Source organism: Furipterus horrens, unplaced genomic scaffold (assembly GCF_987537825.1).
Source record: "Furipterus horrens unplaced genomic scaffold, mFurHor1.1.pri manual_scaffold_6, whole genome shotgun sequence".
In the NCBI taxonomy this organism is placed as follows: domain Eukaryota; kingdom Metazoa; phylum Chordata; class Mammalia; order Chiroptera; family Furipteridae; genus Furipterus; species Furipterus horrens.
In genome coordinates this window covers 28,121,850-28,139,195 of record NW_028327176.1, presented here as the reverse complement: position 1 = coordinate 28,139,195, position 17,346 = coordinate 28,121,850, and the positions used below count along the sequence as shown (strand labels likewise).

At 36.6% G+C, this 17,346-nt stretch overlaps 2 protein-coding genes across 5 annotated transcripts in view; one reads left to right on the top strand and one right to left on the bottom strand.

Annotated features, from left to right (window-relative positions):
- Window positions 1-1,956, bottom strand: part of CAMKMT (calmodulin-lysine N-methyltransferase) — a 384,338-nt gene extending 382,382 nt beyond the window's left edge. Inside the window, exon 1 of the mRNA XM_090280235.1 lies at window positions 1,727-1,956. Within this exon, the coding sequence (XP_090136361.1) occupies window positions 1,727-1,864 (138 nt within the window). The 5' untranslated portion in view covers window positions 1,865-1,956. The remainder of the gene's footprint in view (window positions 1-1,726) is intronic.
- Window positions 1,957-2,064: 108 nt separating this feature from the next.
- The window catches only part of PREPL (prolyl endopeptidase like), a 31,385-nt gene continuing 16,103 nt past the window's right edge, over window positions 2,065-17,346 (top strand). Inside the window, exons 1-6 of one of the 4 annotated variants that reach the window (XM_090281232.1) lie at window positions 2,143-2,473; window positions 3,786-4,319; window positions 11,860-11,982; window positions 13,200-13,266; window positions 13,987-14,193; window positions 15,218-15,353. In XM_090281232.1, coding sequence (XP_090137358.1) covers window positions 4,101-4,319; window positions 11,860-11,982; window positions 13,200-13,266; window positions 13,987-14,193; window positions 15,218-15,353 — 752 coding nt within the window. In that variant the 5' untranslated portion in view covers window positions 2,143-2,473; window positions 3,786-4,100. Of the gene's footprint in view, window positions 2,094-2,142; window positions 2,474-3,785; window positions 4,320-11,859; window positions 11,983-13,199; window positions 13,267-13,986; window positions 14,194-15,217; window positions 15,354-17,346 lie in introns of those variants that run through there. The other 3 variants (XM_090281236.1, XM_090281234.1, XM_090281233.1) reach the window with 3 other exon arrangements.

Sequence of the window (17,346 nt, the reverse complement as noted above, 5' to 3'; positions counted from 1 at the left end):
AAACAGACAGAATAAATGCTTGCTGTTGTATGCCACTATGATGTTGCGGTTGTTTGTTACTCAGCAATAGCTAGCTGATATAATACACTGAGCACTAGGTGCCATGGGCCACTTAAAGACGGTCCTTACTCTAAGGCTTTCCACAACAATTGACAATATCTACTAAAAGCCAACTTGTCAAGCCCTGTGCTAGGTGCAGAGGATGAAGATTCATAAAATATCTTTTCCCAGAGAAGACTTCCATTCTTGTAAGAAAGATGGACTCTGATCAAATAATCATTTTTAAAAAGTATGACATGGGGTTCATCAAAAGAGTGAACTAAGGGTCTAACTCAGTCCAGAGGAGGTAGGAGAGGCTTCACAAAAGAGGACATTGAAACGGAGGTCTGAAGGATAAACAGTCATTCATTAAGTAGAGAAGATAAGAAGACTATGCAGAGGGCAGATGTGTACTGAAACAGTAAATGTCAAAGCCTGTGGGGAGCTCAAGTGGTAGCCATCGCTGAAAGTTGTCTGATGCAGACAGTGGTTCAGAATGAGCATAAGTGTTGGTCAACTCCAGTTTTAACTATGAATCACTGAAGTCACCATAGTAAGATTTAATTAGCTTAAGGCCTTAATTTACTGCTTTCATAATTGGGGTTTAATCAATGTTCACTTCACTATAGAAAGTTCCTATGATAATGATTTATGAGGATGCTCACTTTATTATCCCATAATACTAATTGTAACATTAATAAGCAAAACCATCTCTGGAAAGACTTTCAATGCGTCAGCAAAGAAATGATCTTTGAATTATGTCATGACAGCACTGGAAGACCACCATATGAAAAGGTGACTCTGCAAAGTGTCTACAAACAAAGTAACCCCCAAAATACTAACAGCACGATCTCAAGTCAAGTGACAATAGTTGGGAAACTCTTCTCGAAATAGAAATGGTAAGTGTCTTCTTGTGTCAAGTTTTCAGCAGGAAGCCTCAGGCAGAGGCACAACTCTGGTGTGTAGAACAATGAACAGACTGCACTTCCAGCAGTTTGGAAAAAGTCAGTGATGTCAAATCAGAAATCTGTCAATCTTGCACATGACTGAAGTGATAAGCCAATAGCAGCAACTTTTAGGTACCAGAAGATAACCACCATGAGACAAACGATTCCACCTTGGTCAGCGAGAACCTCGCCGATCACTTGCAACTACAAGATACGCGTGTAACTTTCACGTCACAGGGAAAGGGGGGGGAGGGAGCAGCTCTAGGTACTTCCTTCACCCTCCGCTGTCACGGAAGAAACAGGCAATGCGTGTAACGTGCAAGTCCCAACACCACGCTGATCTCCGAGAAAGGGGCCAGACTTAGGGCTACAATCAGGCTGGGAGTTAAGCAAGTAGAAGAAACCTGGGGAAGGCAGTACAAACAGAAGCAAGAAAGAACGGTTTATGGGGTGGAGAGAGGCTTCCCAACAATCCGACCCGCGAGCAAAAAGAATAGTTCCCCCGAAGAGACAAATGTCTAGAAAAGGATTTTCTACTTCGCTCTGAGTTTCCCAGGAACTCAGCGCTGGCTGTCCTTTCCCCGCACAACCCCAGCTGAGTCCTCCCTTTTGGTGGGACGCTTAGGTGAAGCAAGGGGCTCCCCACAAAACTGTCAAGGGAAGAGCAGGTGCCAGGCGCTCGCCGCGTACGACAGGGGAGTGGCCAGAGGCAAAGCTGAGGCTAGCTGGCTCTCCCTTACCTGCCGCAGGAGCTTCCACCGGGCGGCTCCTAAAGACGAGGAGACTGCATGCCCGAGAGCCACGCCGCCGCTTGCTCGGCCCTCGCCCGAGGCGCGCTCAGCCTCGCTAGCTCCAGCGTCCGAGACTCGAGACTCCATCCTGATGGAGCCACCTATACAAGAGCTATAGCCCCCACTACTCTCCTCTGCCAGGACCTGCCTACTTCTTCTCTGTCAGGACCTGTGACGTCGACCCTCCCTCCCACGGCCCCGCCCTCCCCGAAATCCGCATTTCCGGTTTTCTCGTCCCCTTGACAACCAGGCCAGCGCAGTTCGCGTCATTGCACCATTTTACTGGTCGCCACCTTGAGTGAGGGCTGCCGAGAAGGTGAGGGACCCTTGGCAGAGGTAGTAGAACGCTGCCCCTGTTTGTTTCCTCCTCCCCTACCTCATCTAGAGCTATGAATGCTATCAAAGAACCAAAAGGCTTATATTTTTGCGGGTTAAAGAACCCAGGGGAAAAAAAATAATCCAGTCTTGACCACAGTAAAGATGGCGAAATCCGCTTAGTGCTCGTGCCAGATTAGGGTTACGTAGGCCGTCGTGCTGCAGACCAGCTCGGGACGGCTGAGTAGGCTGTGCTGCGAGCTGCAGAACGCAGACTTCGGCTGGACGCGGCGGAGGGCACACTTTCCCTCCTTCTAAGAGCTTCGGGTTCTTCGGCCTTCACGCTTTGGGTGTCCAGAGCCAGACTGACTTTGAATTTGCGTACGTATGGGTGGCGTATGCTGGGGGTCTCTTCCCTTTTTTCCCTTCCTTCCCCCACACAGCCATGGTCCTCGCTTTTTGACCGATGTCCTTTCATTGCGCGGCACATGGCATACTCCCTCTTGCACTCAAATCGCCCCATCCCTGGGGTGGAGCGTTTCAACGGGAAAACTAATAGTTTTTCCCGGGAACACCCATTCATTGCCCCACCCCCATCTCTAGCTCTGCATAGTGTCTTCTCCCTGCGGATGAAAGATAGCTGGGTGGATTCGGGCTGCCCGCATGGATATAGTAATTTGGGTTATTTCTATCTATTTTGCTGGTGTCGGCTACTGACCCTCTGTTCTCACTCCCCCATTATTTTGCTGCGACACAGACATTAAGGAGGCGGGGGCGTTGGCTTGTTGGCGGATCAGAGCGGTGGTAAATCTGACGCAGTATTGTGCCTTTGATACCGAGGGGCATTTTGTGGAATACTTCCATGATGACATTTGCAACATATCTAGATTTTTTTCCTATCCTAATAATAACAGTCACCATTTATTGAGTGGTTACTACGTGCCAGGCACCGTATCAAGATCTTAACATAAATTGTCTCAGTTTATTCTTAAAACAACTCCATAGAGTAAGTAGTGCCGTTACTCCATTTTGCAAATGAAGAAACTGAGGCACACGTAAAAAGTGCGGGAGTGAAGACCTTAATCCAAGTCTCGCTGACTTAACTACTTACTAGTTTTAATTACCTTGATAAGTTAGTAAGAACTAACTTCGCAACAGAAACCAGAGAAGGTCTCTCGTTTTACCTGTGTATCCTGAAGTAATTTTTTTTGTTTAGCTAAATAGCTAAATACCTTTTGGAAGTTAAGTCCAAACGTTGGGGTCCAAGATTTGGAGCCAAACCATTTTGGACTTTTTCCTCTACCAATTACTGTCCAAGTCCCCTTAAACTTCCCAGAGCCACAGTTTGCTCACCTGTAAAATGAACGTCACAATAGGTACCCTATCAGGTCCCTATGGAGTTTAAATTTAAACAAAGTATGTGGAAGCATCTGGCATGTAGCAAACACTCAATATGTATTAATCCCCCTCCTCCACTTTTATTAAGTAAATAGGCTTTTCCAGTTTATCCTCCATATACACACTTAACCCAACCTATGTTCTTAATTATGTAAGATAAAAACCATTTTTCCTTTAAAAACCCTCCAGTTCCCTGAGATGCCCCCATTAAGTCTATGTACTTATTTGCAAATTTTTATTTTATTTTTTTGTTGTTGTTTTCTGTTTTGTTTTGTTTTCTTTTGTTTTGTTTTAGTTTGCCCCTATGTGTACCAGAATCAGTGCTGCATAGTTTGACCTGATAGGATTGACTTTCCAAATGAAACATTTTAGTCACATCTGCCGAGAAGTATGATTTGAATGAAACTTTAACTTACACAAGTTTTCAGATATTTTTAACCTGAGTTCTCAGCTGTGTGCAGTTACTCCCTGAGGGGCGCATGGCCCTGAAGGTGAGGGATAAGAACTGCGGACCTTAGATGCTCTGAGAACCCGCTCCTGTATGACCATACCTAGGAAATCACTGGTGCTGGCAGCCCCAAAGGCAGCATAAACCAGGGACTGTGATATCATGCCGCAGAAGAGCAAATTATTTCTCCAAGCTTTGAAGTATAGTGTTCCTCACCTTGGGAAATGCATGCAGAGACAGCATTTGAGTCACTGTAACTTCGCTGATCGTTATTACAGTAGAATAAAATTGAAAAAATGTCACCTAACCAAGTGTCTGCAGAATAAACCCAAGATATCAGAGTTAGCAAGAAACATCCCAAGTCGGAGCTTCTCATGTAAGGTATGGACTGTTTAAGTTTACCTATTTGTAGGCCATTAAGATTAATTTTAGTTTAAAAATAATTCTAGTTTGACTTTTTTAAACATTCAGGCTCAATTTCTGTAATCAAATTAAGTATAAAAGAATACATATATATATTTATAGAGTTCTAATGTAATATATAAAAATATATTTAATAAATTTATGTAATGATTCACCTTAGAAATTCCCTAGTGTGCCTACCAGTGCAATGCAAAGTATAATTCAATTTTCAAAAATTCCTAGAATATCGTAATAGCTCTTAATAAAATCTAATGTTATAGTAATTGTTTTATGAATACCAAATTAATAAATTTCAGTAAAGGCCATGTACTTGTATGTTATGTCTGTGTAGAGTGAAAAAAGGACTTCCATTTCTGACCACTTGGGTCATTTAGGAAGATGCTTTCAGACTCTCCTACTTTGGCCAGACCCCAAGCTGCAGCCAGTCATAGCCTCAACCTTGAGAACCCCACTGCCCTTATATGTAGAGTAACCACACATCCTGGTTTGCCTGGGACAGTTCCAGTCTACACCTGTTGTCCCTGTGAAATTATTAATAGTGTCGCCTTTCCTCTTAAAAGTATCCTGGTTAGGATGGTAAATCATGTTCATCCTACTTGTTTGAGATTAAGCTATTTATTTATGGTGCTGCCTCTGGTGTAGCCCTTAGGTTCCTTAAATTACATTTGGAGGTGATATACTTGCAATATTTAGCATATCTTATTTTCATTTCTGGTTTTAATTGTTGCATACGGATTTTTCTTCTTACTCTGTTTTGACTTTCTAATTTTTTATTGTGGTAAAATATGTATAACATAAATTTTTTGCCATTTAAACCATTTTTAAGTAATTTAAAAGCATTAATTACATTCACAATGTTGTATAGCCATCACCATTATCTATTTCCAAAATCCTATCATTACCCAAAAACATACACCCATTAAGCAATGTCCTACCTTTTTTGAGCCCATGGTAATGTTTAATTTACCTGGTATTTATGAAATTTCCTGTTCTAGATAATTCATGTAAGTGGAATCATAATATTTACCCTTTTGTGTTTGGCTTATTTTACTTCACATAATTTTTTCAAGGTTCAACCATTTTGTAGCATATATCAGAACTTCATTCCTTTTGATGGCTGAGTAATATTCCATAATATGTATATACCACATTTTGTTTATCCATTCATCTCTTGATGGGCACTTGAACAGTTTCTTCTAATTTTAAAAATGATTTTTTAATATTATTTTACACAGTTTATCTTTTTTTAATTTTAATTTTTGCTCTTCTCTTAGCTCATATTTGTTATGAGTTTTGTGTATGTGGTATTTTTTGCTTTTATCTTTTTATCTGTTAGTCCCTAGACTTTTTACTCCTTACATTTTAGTCTTTCAAATTATTTTTTTATATCATCTTAGTTTAGCATTTTGATTCTTACTCATGCAGAAATTCTTTATGCCTTTTATTTCATTTTTACCTTTTCTGTGTACACACCCATGAGCAACTTTATCGTACTTTTAAAAAATAAACTTTTATATTTTACCTTTTGGGCACATTTTAGACCCTTAGATCATTTTATTCTGCATGTGGTTAGGATATTTTGTTATCGTGTGCTTTTTTAGGTCTTAGTTTATAAATAGTAGGCAGGAATTACCTTCATAGTGACAGCTGTGAGATGAGCTCACACCCTAGGCGGGAGCTTGACAATATTTTTCCCTCCATTTGTCCCTGAAGGAACTTATTACTTCTCTTTCATAGATACCTATCACGTAGAAACTTTATCCTGGCCCATTAACTTCAAGAAAAGTGGCTCTTTTCGTAATTCTTTTGCCTAATAAAGTGGTCCTGTCTGCACATGTCATTTGTCAACCATTCCTTCTATGAGAAATAAGATCTAAAAGCTGTGGTCTCTGTCCTTGATGGTCATTGGGACCTGACGAAACTGAAGAGACCTGTATACAAGAATGCACATGTCCTTTCAGCAAACATTTACTCAGTTCCAACTTTGCCCACTCTTATAGGTACAATAAAGTAGTAAAAGTAATTAGTTCCTGTAGAAAAATTAAGACACATTTGCTTAAAGTACAGGTGAATTTTTTAAGGTAACTATAAAGAACAACATATATAATAGAAATGCTGGTCCGTGCCTGTTATGAACCGGGCTGCACAGCAGGAGGTGAGCTTGGATATGAGCTTGAATCATCCCAAAACCATCCCCACCCCCTTCCCTGGTCTGTGCAAAATTGTCTTCATGAAACAAGTCCCTGGTGCCAAAACGATGGGGACTGCTGCTCTAAAAGTCCTCCAAGTGCTAATCTCATCCTATACTTCTGCCTTATTATCTTAGACACAAAATAGCACCTCTATGTTTGGACTGTTTAGTACGAACTTCTACAGTCTGGCTGTATATCAGAAGTCCTGAGGAGCTTTTTAGAAGTGCAGTTTCCTGGATCTCACCCCAACATCTGCTGGATCAGAATCTCTTATGGCAGAGGCCTAGGGGTCCATTTTTTGTTGGTGGTGGGTTTTGTTTTGTTTTGTGTTTTAAGTTCCTTGGGTAGTTTTGAAATTCCCAGCCTGCCACTGACAGTGGACCTGCATTTAGGAACTAGAGACTCTTGGTGGTCAGTAATCAAGTGTTGCTAACCTAAACCTAATTGAATTCATTCCTTCTTAAATTATTTTTTTTTGTATATTTTATTAATTATGTTGTTACAATAGTCCCAATTTTTTCCCCCTTTGCTCCCCTCCTCCCAGTACCTCCCTTCCCCAACCAACCCCACCCCCCCTAGTTCATGTCCATGGGTCATGCATACAAGTTCTTTGGCTTCACCCTTTCCTATATTCTTTGTTTTTAATTAATTAATTAATTTTTAAGATTTTATTTATTTATTTTTAGAGAGAGGGAGAGAAACATCAATGTGTGGTTGCCTCTCACATGCCCCCAACTGGGTACCTGGTCTGCAACCCAGGCATGTGCCCTGACTGGGAATTGAACCCGTGACACTTTGGTGCGCAGGCCGGCGCTCAATCTACTGAGCCACACCAGCCAGGGCTAATAAATTTTTTATAACAATAAAAAATAACAATTCCCCCCTCTCAGACTTAAGACCCTTGATAATCTTATAAAGGACAATGGTCGAAGGTCTCGTGCTCCTCTAGCTCCTTCTGAAGTTCTTATTGGCAGGTATGTTAGCTTTCCATTTTACATTGGCCAGATGGCAAGAAGACCGAATTCCATTTCTCATGCACCCGCTGGTAATAGTCAAAGACTAACATTAAACTAGATGCCACATTTATCTGCCACATCATCTGGCTCTGCTCTGCTTACAAAAATAATTTCTAAAATCTTTGATCATGATGATTTGAATGAGATACAATAAGAAAGCCAAATAAGGAAAGAAAAGAGAAAGGACTAAATACTTCAGTTAAACATTGGCCCACTGGCAATTTCTACAGTATAGATTAGCAGTTCCTGTAGTAGTCTCTCTAAGATAGGTTGGAAAATAGGTATCTCCTTCACTGGTACTACTGATCTGTAATTTGTAGGAATCACTGAATCTAACAGATTGAAACATTATCAGGAAAGGAGAAAGGGAAAATTTTAAAAGAAAACTTAGGAGAGCCAGGGAAAAAAATGTAGTCTTGCAATAAAATTTTTGTAACAGTTCACAGAGTGGGACTGCCTTAAAGGTACAACTTCATTATTGGTAATTTTTCCACATTCCATTTACTCTTTAATCTGCTGGAGTATGGCTCACATCCCTCCATGAAAACCTCTTTCATTGTCACCAAAGACATAACATATTTCAACCCAGTAGACACTTCCCTTTCCTCTTTCAGGCTCTGTCAGCAGATTTGACACTCTTGACCATTCCCTTTTTTAACCACTCTGTTTTTCTGTTTTTGGCCTCTTGACTCCATCTTTTCCTGGTTTTTCTACCTTATAAACCTATCCTTGGTCTATAAATAGCACTTAAGGTCATGTGGCTAGATGAGATCACCAAGGGAATTCGTGCAGACAGTAAATTAAAAAAAAAAAAAAAAAAAAAAGGTCCAGGGCATACCGATGTTAAGCCAAAGAGTTGAGTACATACCAGCTACTGAGACTGAGAAATGCCGGTGAAATAGGAGCAAGACAATGAGAATGAGGCATTCTGAAGCCAAGTGAAGAGTGTTAATGAGGAAGTGATCAGCTGTGCCATGATGCTGATAGCTCAAGTAGTATAAATACCTAGAATTAACATTTGTACTTTGCATTGCAGTGGTCATGAGGGACTTTGACAACAGCAATCAGTACAATGAGAAGGGCATAAATCATACTGGACTCCAGAGAAGGGAGGAGGAAAGGAATTGGAGGCAGGGAGCACAGGAAACACAATTGCTTTCTTTCATTTAACAATCACTTTTGAATAATAAACAGCAAATAAACTTAGAAGGAATATAATAAAGATTCTTGAAAAGTGTTTCACAGATGCTAAGTAAGGTGTGTACTAATATGAGTATACCATGGGTATGCTAGTTACAGCTTTACTATGGGTCTGTGTCAAATACAGAGGCCATTTATCAAGTTAAGGAAGTTACTCTCACTATTCCTAAGTTAAGGTTTTATAATTTTTTAAATTGTGTTATTTTCTTTTTTTTCCCCGGCATTAACTGAAATGGCCCTAAGATTTATCTCCTTTATTTGTGTTAGATTACATTGATACATTTTTCACAAAGATAAATCCTTCTTGGTCACATAGGGTTTTATTATTACAATTGTTGTTGTTTTGTGCTTTTAAAAAACACATTGATTCATCATTTTATTTTTGGTTTTTTAAATCTATACAATAAAATTGATTTTTGTCATATATTGCCATTGTCCAGTTTTGGTATCAGGTTATATTTGCCTGATGAAATTTAGTTGAGTAGTTTTAAGTAGTATGCATTTTTTCTTTAATAGTTGACATATGAAAAGATTATTTGTTCCTTGAAGATTCAAGAAAGCTACCTGTGAAAGTATCTGGGTTGCTGTCTCTTAAGAGGGGGACATTTAATTACCAATACAATTTCTTTGATAGTTATTGGCTTATACAGCTCTTAAGTTTTTTGAGTCAGTTTTGCTAATGCATTTTCTGAAAAACTATCCAATTTATCTGTTTTCAAATGTATTGGCATGAAGAACTTTGTGATGTTTTAAAAAATCTCTATTCTATCTCTAATTATGCCATCTTTTTCATTCCTAATATTCTTTATTTCTTTTTCATATCAGCTTTGCTATACATGTCGTTTTTAAGGACATTTTTCAAAGACCCCACTTCATCTTCTGTTGACCCTCTCTTTCATCAGTTTCATTGAAACAAATTAGTTTTTTTCTATTCCCTTTAGGTTTACCCTTCTCTTTTTCTGCTTAAATTGAAATGCTTTCTATCAAGAGACACATAATGACAGATTGTTCCACTATTTATGATGCTCCGCTTGATCATTTTGGTTAGAGATAACCTACTTGCTCTCTCCATTGTTAAAGGGACATTATTACCGTTGCAAATGCTAAGTAATCAGTAATACTTTGGTACCGTACAAATATTGTATGACCCAATATAATTTCACCTAATGAGTTTTAGCAACCACTAATGCTCTTTAACCTAATCAGTTATTTCACGGGGCTTGCTAATGATTTTTCTAATTCTGTTATTCTTTCTACATTTATTAGCTGATATTATTACATAAAGAAGAGTTTCCTTTTTTGTTGTAACCTCTTTTTTTTTTTTTTTTAAGTTTAGTGGAGAGATTTTTGCTTGTTTTCAAGTTATTGTGAATTTTTTCAGTGTATTGTCATCAATTACAGTCATTCCTTTTGATACTCAAATTGTCCCAAAATCGGGCTAGTAGGAACCCCTTCAAACTGACTCTTGTGTCCTTTTGACAAGTCTCCATTAATCTTGGAGCATTTTCTTGCTTTCTGGCAGATGTCCTAAGCCTACTTTTTACTCTCCCTGCCTCAGACTTGGAATTAGCCATTTATTCATGGCATCATCTTGACTAAAAGCAATCTAGTATCTTTCTACAGTGCCATGTTTCTATTTTTACTATAATGAAATTTACATATCTCATTATCCGGTGTAAGTTTTCATTCCTAAAATGGTTTTGCAATGGGAAGGAGTGCTTCTTTTTTCCTCTCATGGAGTGATACTATACATGTAGCCTTCTTAAAGTTGAAAGTTAAGCTATCCTCATGTCAGCTCCGTTAGGTAATATATTCATTAGGCGATGGAAGCAGAGACCGTAACAACCATTGTTGCTAATTTGAATCTAATCCAAATCATAAAGCATCTCAGAAATTCTAAAGGAAAAACTCTGAATATGATTGTTTTTCCATTTAATTTGTTTGATGATTTTTCTATTTTAGTTGTATGTTTAATTTTAGATTGTAAGTGCTTTATGATATAAGCTGTATTTATAGCCTACATTCTCTACAGTGTTGGTAAAGTACCATGGACACTTGAGCAGTAAATATTTACCAGCTGTTGGAGGTCCTTACCAAAGGCTTAGTGCCCCGCTGGCACAAATCACTGTACAGTTGTCATCTTTGGCAGAAAGTTGACATTGGAAATCTTGGCTAGAATTCTTTTGTTTGAATAAGGTAAACCTGTGGAGTATTGAATTGTTGAACCTTTTAAAAAAAAATCTGACAACTGAGGTTTTACCTTATATAAATTTTAATAATTTGTGTAGTGTTTATGTGCTAATTGGAGGTCATTGAAAGCTCTTAGTTTATTAGATACTCCCAATAAGATATACAGTGCTTATTTAGCTTTAATCTGTATCTCTATTCAAGTTAACTTACCATTATTTTTTCTTATTCTTTTATAAGGTGAATATTTCTAATATTTCTTTTTTTCCTTAAAGAGAAGCTCTGTTTTACAAAGCATTAATTCATCTTTTGATCTGATAAACAGTTCTTTTTGGGGACTCCTTATCTCCGCAAGAGAAGAATATTATGGCTAATGAAAATATAAAGGAGGACAAATTTCTTACCATAACTCTTGCTGTGAATAAAAAGTAAACATTTATTAATAAAAATAATGTCTTCCTCTCCCCTTGATATTACCCTCCTTTTAGGAGGTATTTTAGTACTTTATAAAATTCAGTAAACTTTATTTGGTACCTCTCACTCCTGATAATTACATATATAAACATTGATAGGATTTCCTTTACTGTTGAATTTTCTATAAACCTTTCCCATAGTATTTCCAAACATTCTCCAGTGCTTTTTGGTTTTTCTGCATCTTAAGGATTTATCTATTTAAATTTAATAGTATAGCTTTCATTTCCTTTGTTGACATTTTTAAATAAAAAAGAAACCAGTTACTGAACTTGAAAAACATTTAAGATCTGTGAAAGGCATACTATTTCATAGGTATAAACCTAGTATTGTGGTACTTGCATGAAAAGGAAATAACAATTATCTTTTAAAAGCAAAGGTTTTTTTCCCCTCAAGTTTGAAATATGATCATACCAATAATACTTTTTCCAGGATTTTCTGCCAGTTAAACAAGAAAACGAAACATCCCTTTTAGAAAACATGGATGCATTTGAAAAAGTGAGAACAAAATTAGAAACACAGCCACAAGAAGAATACGAAATCATCAATGCAGAGGTAGGATATTTATGACTTTGTTAAATCTGATATTACCAAGTCAGGATGTAAATGAAATAACTTGTGATTTATAGACATCATCCTACATTAAAATTATGCAGCATTTGACCTTTAAAATATGCTTAAAAACTTAAACAACAAAGAATAAGCATAGTGGGATCCTTAAAATAAATTATAAAGATCAAAATCAAGATGAATTTCCAATTGTATTTTGTTAATTCTGGTTTTTGGGAAAAAATGATTCTGATTTAGATTTTAAAAAATAATTCCAAGAATAAGTTCAAATGAAACTAAGTTAAATGTATATCAGTTGAAAAGTATTTGATTGCTGTATCTGCAGTACACTTTAAGTAGTATATCATAAAAGCCAAATATTTACTTGACAATTTTATGGTAACACAATCATAAATATTCCATTGAAACAGATTAAACATGCATGTTGAAATTTTTTCAATAAGGCTGGAAAACAGAACCACAACTTTTGAATGAAAATTGCATACATAGTAGAATGGAAATAATAATAGGTTAGGAATCACAAATTCCAAATTAGGCCACTACCATGCAGGTAATAAATGTCTGAAGCTACCTGAAATCATAGCATCAATCAGTTGCATTTAATATGTAGGTATTAGGAGCACTATTCATTCTCTCAATTTTAAATTATATGTATCTGTCATCCCACAGAAGATAAGATGGTTTGTGTAAAATTAAATCAAGACCTTGAACAGTTGGTAGTGACAGCATTTGTTAGAGGAAAGAAAGAATCTCAGCAAGTTTCAGACTGGGTTTTCGGCCCAGTCTGAGCCACAGTTTCCTCATCTGCATCATTTTGGATGATCTTAAAGATGCCTCTTGATCTCCATTCATTGAGTCCCACTATAGGGATATCAGATGTTCCTAAAATACAGCTGAAGTGCTTTGTACAGTCATGAGAACCAACATAGATTTCATTATGTCTTCTCTTTGTTACCTCTCACACTTATGTATAAGAAACTTGTTCAGTTATTGTGAACATAGGAAAACCATTTCTTAATCACTGTGTTGTAAAAAGTGATCCATTTTATACTTTTTATGTGTTTATTCATAAACTTCAACAGGTCTGATTTTATGAAAGATCTCATTTCTTTATCTTGACTAGTCAGATCATTAAACAATTAAATGAAATCATGTTTAAAACATTAAATTACTATTAAACCATTTGTTCTTTTCATTGTCAGGTTAAACATGGTGGCTTTGTTTACTATCAAGAAGGTTGCTGCTTGGTTCGTTCAAAAGATGAAGAAGGTATACCACAGTTTTTCCTTTAACATAATCTGATTTTTTTCAGATTTCACATTTTTCATAGGAAATTTGATATTCTCAAAGATATAGAAAATATTTTTTAGCTTATTTCTGAATTTTTTAAAAGGGCTAATTTTCTATATCTGGGTTTAAGATATAGTTAATAGCTACACTCAAAAGCTTTGACAGGAAGAATGGAGGTGCGAACCAGCATTTTCTTTCTTTTTTTTTTTTAATTGTCACCTGAGGACATTTTTCCATTGCTTTTTAGAGAGAGAAAAACATCAATTGGTTGCCTCCTGCACGTGCCCTGACCAAGATTCAAACCTGCAACCTTTCGGTTCACAGGATCATGCTCCAACCAACTGAGCCACACTGGCCAGGGCACCAGCATTTTTTTGAGCAACTGCTATATCCCAGGTACTGTGCTAGGTGCTATTTTATTATTCAGTGTCATTTACCTCATGTTCCTAGGTTCTATATGTTCTATAAATACTAGACCATAACTGTATCAAAATATATTACAAAAGTTGATGCATCATATAGTATTGAATAGCATTAAATAACTAATGCCAGTTTCTATGCAAATCAAGCTGCTATTACGCGGAAGAAAGCCAGAATATAGTGTCTTATAGAAGAGGCATGCTAATTTAAACATTGAAATACACTTTAAAATATTTTTAAATACATCTTGTGACATCATCTCTTTCATCCTTTATGCAGCAGACAATGATAATTATGAAGTATTGTTCAATTTGGAGGAACTTAAATTAGACCAGCCCTTCATTGATTGTATCAGAGTAGCTCCTGATGAAAAATATGTAGCTGCCAAGATAAGAACGGAAGATTCTGAAGCAACTACCTGTATAGTTGTGAAGCTCAGTGATCAGCCTGTAATGGAAGCTTCTTTCCCAAATGTGTCCAGTTTCGGTAAGCCACCAGGCCAAACAGTCTACTGTGTTGACAAAGCAGCAGTAAGAAAATTGTTCACACTTTTGAAACATTTTCCTTGCCCATGTGAGTGAATGAAAAGATGAGCACCAGATCACGTTACCCCCTTGGGTACCACACCTTGCTCTGTGCCTCTTACTCAGGAGGCCTTCGCTCCTTTAATTATATATCCAATAGCACATTGGAGAGAAACTTCAGAACATGTTGAACTAACTGATACATCAATAGAAGTTGTGATATTTTCACTAGTAGAACTAACTTTAAATTCTGTCATTGATTATTGAGTAATATATATGTTCATACTTCATCCTCCCTTTTCATTTTCCAACATAAATTTCTCCATTGTTTAATAACTAAATGCCTTTGCAATGAATTGAAATTATACCCTATCCAATTGATCCTAAGACATAAATTTTGTACATTTTAACCTCTTAAAGTCAGGATGCATACTATACAATAATGTCTTACAGTTACTGTCAGCCAGGTGGCAGTCATGATGGAATTGAGTGAAAACTTCCATGACAGCTTCTGGTGAGATCAAGTAAACACCAGCATTGAAATATACTTGGTAGTTGGAGATATCCTGTAGCTTGAAGGCAGACAGAAAACTTTTAGGCATGAGAGAAAATGATCTAATATTTCCTCAGACTTAAGGTCAGAGGTTGCAGATTTAAGCATAATTCATCTTCTGAAAACAAGTATAACTTTACCAAAGTCTTTCCTAAATATTGAATATTCAACTCATATTTAGAAACTTGAATACCCTGAGACTGATAACTACTTGAAAACTTAGAATTGATATAATATTTTACGCTATGGAAGGCTCTCAGGCTTATGTAGAACACAAGTTATATATAGTCAAAACTATGTTAGATTTAGATTTCCAGGGTTAAACTTAGAACATCTCATCTTTGGCACTCAAAATTAGAAGGCATTCTGCCTTTTTTTTTTTTTTTAAACTAAGTAGGTGGCTATGTATAATTCTTTAATTATTTTTCACCAGAATGGGTAAAGGATGAAGAGGAGGAGGATGTTTTATTCTATACCTTCCAGAGGAACCTTCGCTGCCATGATGTTTATCGTGCCACTTTTGGTGATAACAAGCGTAATGAACGTTTTTACACAGAAAAAGACCCGAGGTACTACAGTAATGCAATTAAATCTTTTCTCCAGTGTATTTCTCCACTTATCCAAAGGGTTGCTCTTGGTTGACTTAAAGTGTTGATTTTGGCTGGAACCAGATATAATAAGGCTAAGGTGAGCATAAGCATTCTTTTTCTATAAGTTGTTTAGCTTTAAAATTGGAGTCTATATTCAAACTCCATAGTAAACACAAATACATCATTAGACTGAAAATGAGGAATTACTAACATTCTCTCTGGACTGTGACACAGGAGTTGTTGATTAAACATATAATAGTGTTGTCATACAGCAGTTATAAATCTCTTTTAAGTCATAACTAGATGCCATGGTATCAGTGCAGTTGAATTTCAGATTGCTTTGCTTTGAGCCATGATGGCCATTGGTCTTTAAGTTTTACTTCCCCCAGTACTTTGTAATTCTACCTTAAAGCTAATTAATTCTCTTTGTTTCCTTGTAATCTCCAGGATTCATGCCTTATATTATCACTTAAACTTGGAAGAAAATAATGCTAAATGTATCTGGCAAAATCTCTTGACGCTTACCCCGCTATATTTTTCCAAATATTTATGAGAAACATTTTTTCTTCTTAACACAGGGTTCCTGTCACCTCGTACATCATTCAACAGTGTAGTTTGGACAACATCTGAACAGATTTTGCAAGGGGAAAAAACGGGATTTAACACTGAGTAAATCTATGGCAGTACGTCAATACTCAAAACAAAGTTAACCCTTCATTTCATAAAATTTCAGAGCTGGCAAGGACCTTAAAGAAGAACTTGTTACACCCCTGACCCCTCACCCAGTTTATATTAATAATTTGAGATCTTGAGAAATTACATTATTCCAGCCCATAGAACTAACATTCTTGGTCCAGTGCTACAGTCATTGCTTTTGTTCTGATGATTGTTTTAATGAGAAATTACCAAAACTATTATTTTTCAATATGTTTTTAGAGGTGGGGGAGACAGGTGACATCGATTTGTTGTTCCACTTATTTATGCCTTCATTGGTTGCTTCTTGTATGTGCCCTGACCAGGGATCAAACCCACAACAGTGGCGTATCAGGACAGCACTCTAACCAACTGAGCTACTCGACCTGGGCCCACAATTATTTATATGAGCCACTGTTTTATGTGTCACTGGTCAAGGATATCTTTTGGAGATGATAGTTTAAGCCAGTAATTTATTTTTTATGTCAGTGTCTTACGGTTATGAATCATTTCCACCTTGTGAATAAAGCTTGAAATTGAAAAAATAACACAAAAAACTTCAAAACAGACCCAGTGAGCTATCCTCTGAATAAGGTACTTGCTTGCCATATGTTGTTAATATTTAAGTTCTAAGATTAAGCAAGTTATGCATACAATTAAGATTCTTGGAAAGTGGCTTCTAGCATGCTTTTTCTTCCCCATAGGGAATGATGCATAATTACATACGTTTAAGCCTAGTTTGATATTCAGAACCCAGATCTAGAGCACAGTACTTTCCAAGAATCTTAAATGTATGTATAACTCACTTTATATTTTTCAGTATTTTTAGTATGAATTAACTTTTATAATAAGGAAACATGTAAATAACATTAGAAGCCATCCATTGTATCAGTGTGAATTACTATAATGCTCTTAAGATATTATTTGATTATAATTATCAAGAATCATGAAAATACTCATAATTATTAAATTGGTATTTCCATTCCTAAGAATTTATCCTAAATAAATAACTATAAAGGTCAGGGAGAGGGAAACTATCTTCATAAATATGTTGTCTTTTATATCCTTTATTACAATAAAACATTAAAATTTAAATTTTTAAGAATTATGATACTTAACCTGATAGGATATTAGGTAGTCATTAAAAATAATGATCATAAAGACTCGGTAACTGAAGTGGGGGAAGATACTGGTATTATGTGACATCAAAAAATACAGAATCCAAAATTGCATCTATATTTTTAATTACATCTATTTAAAGACATGCATAAAATACAAA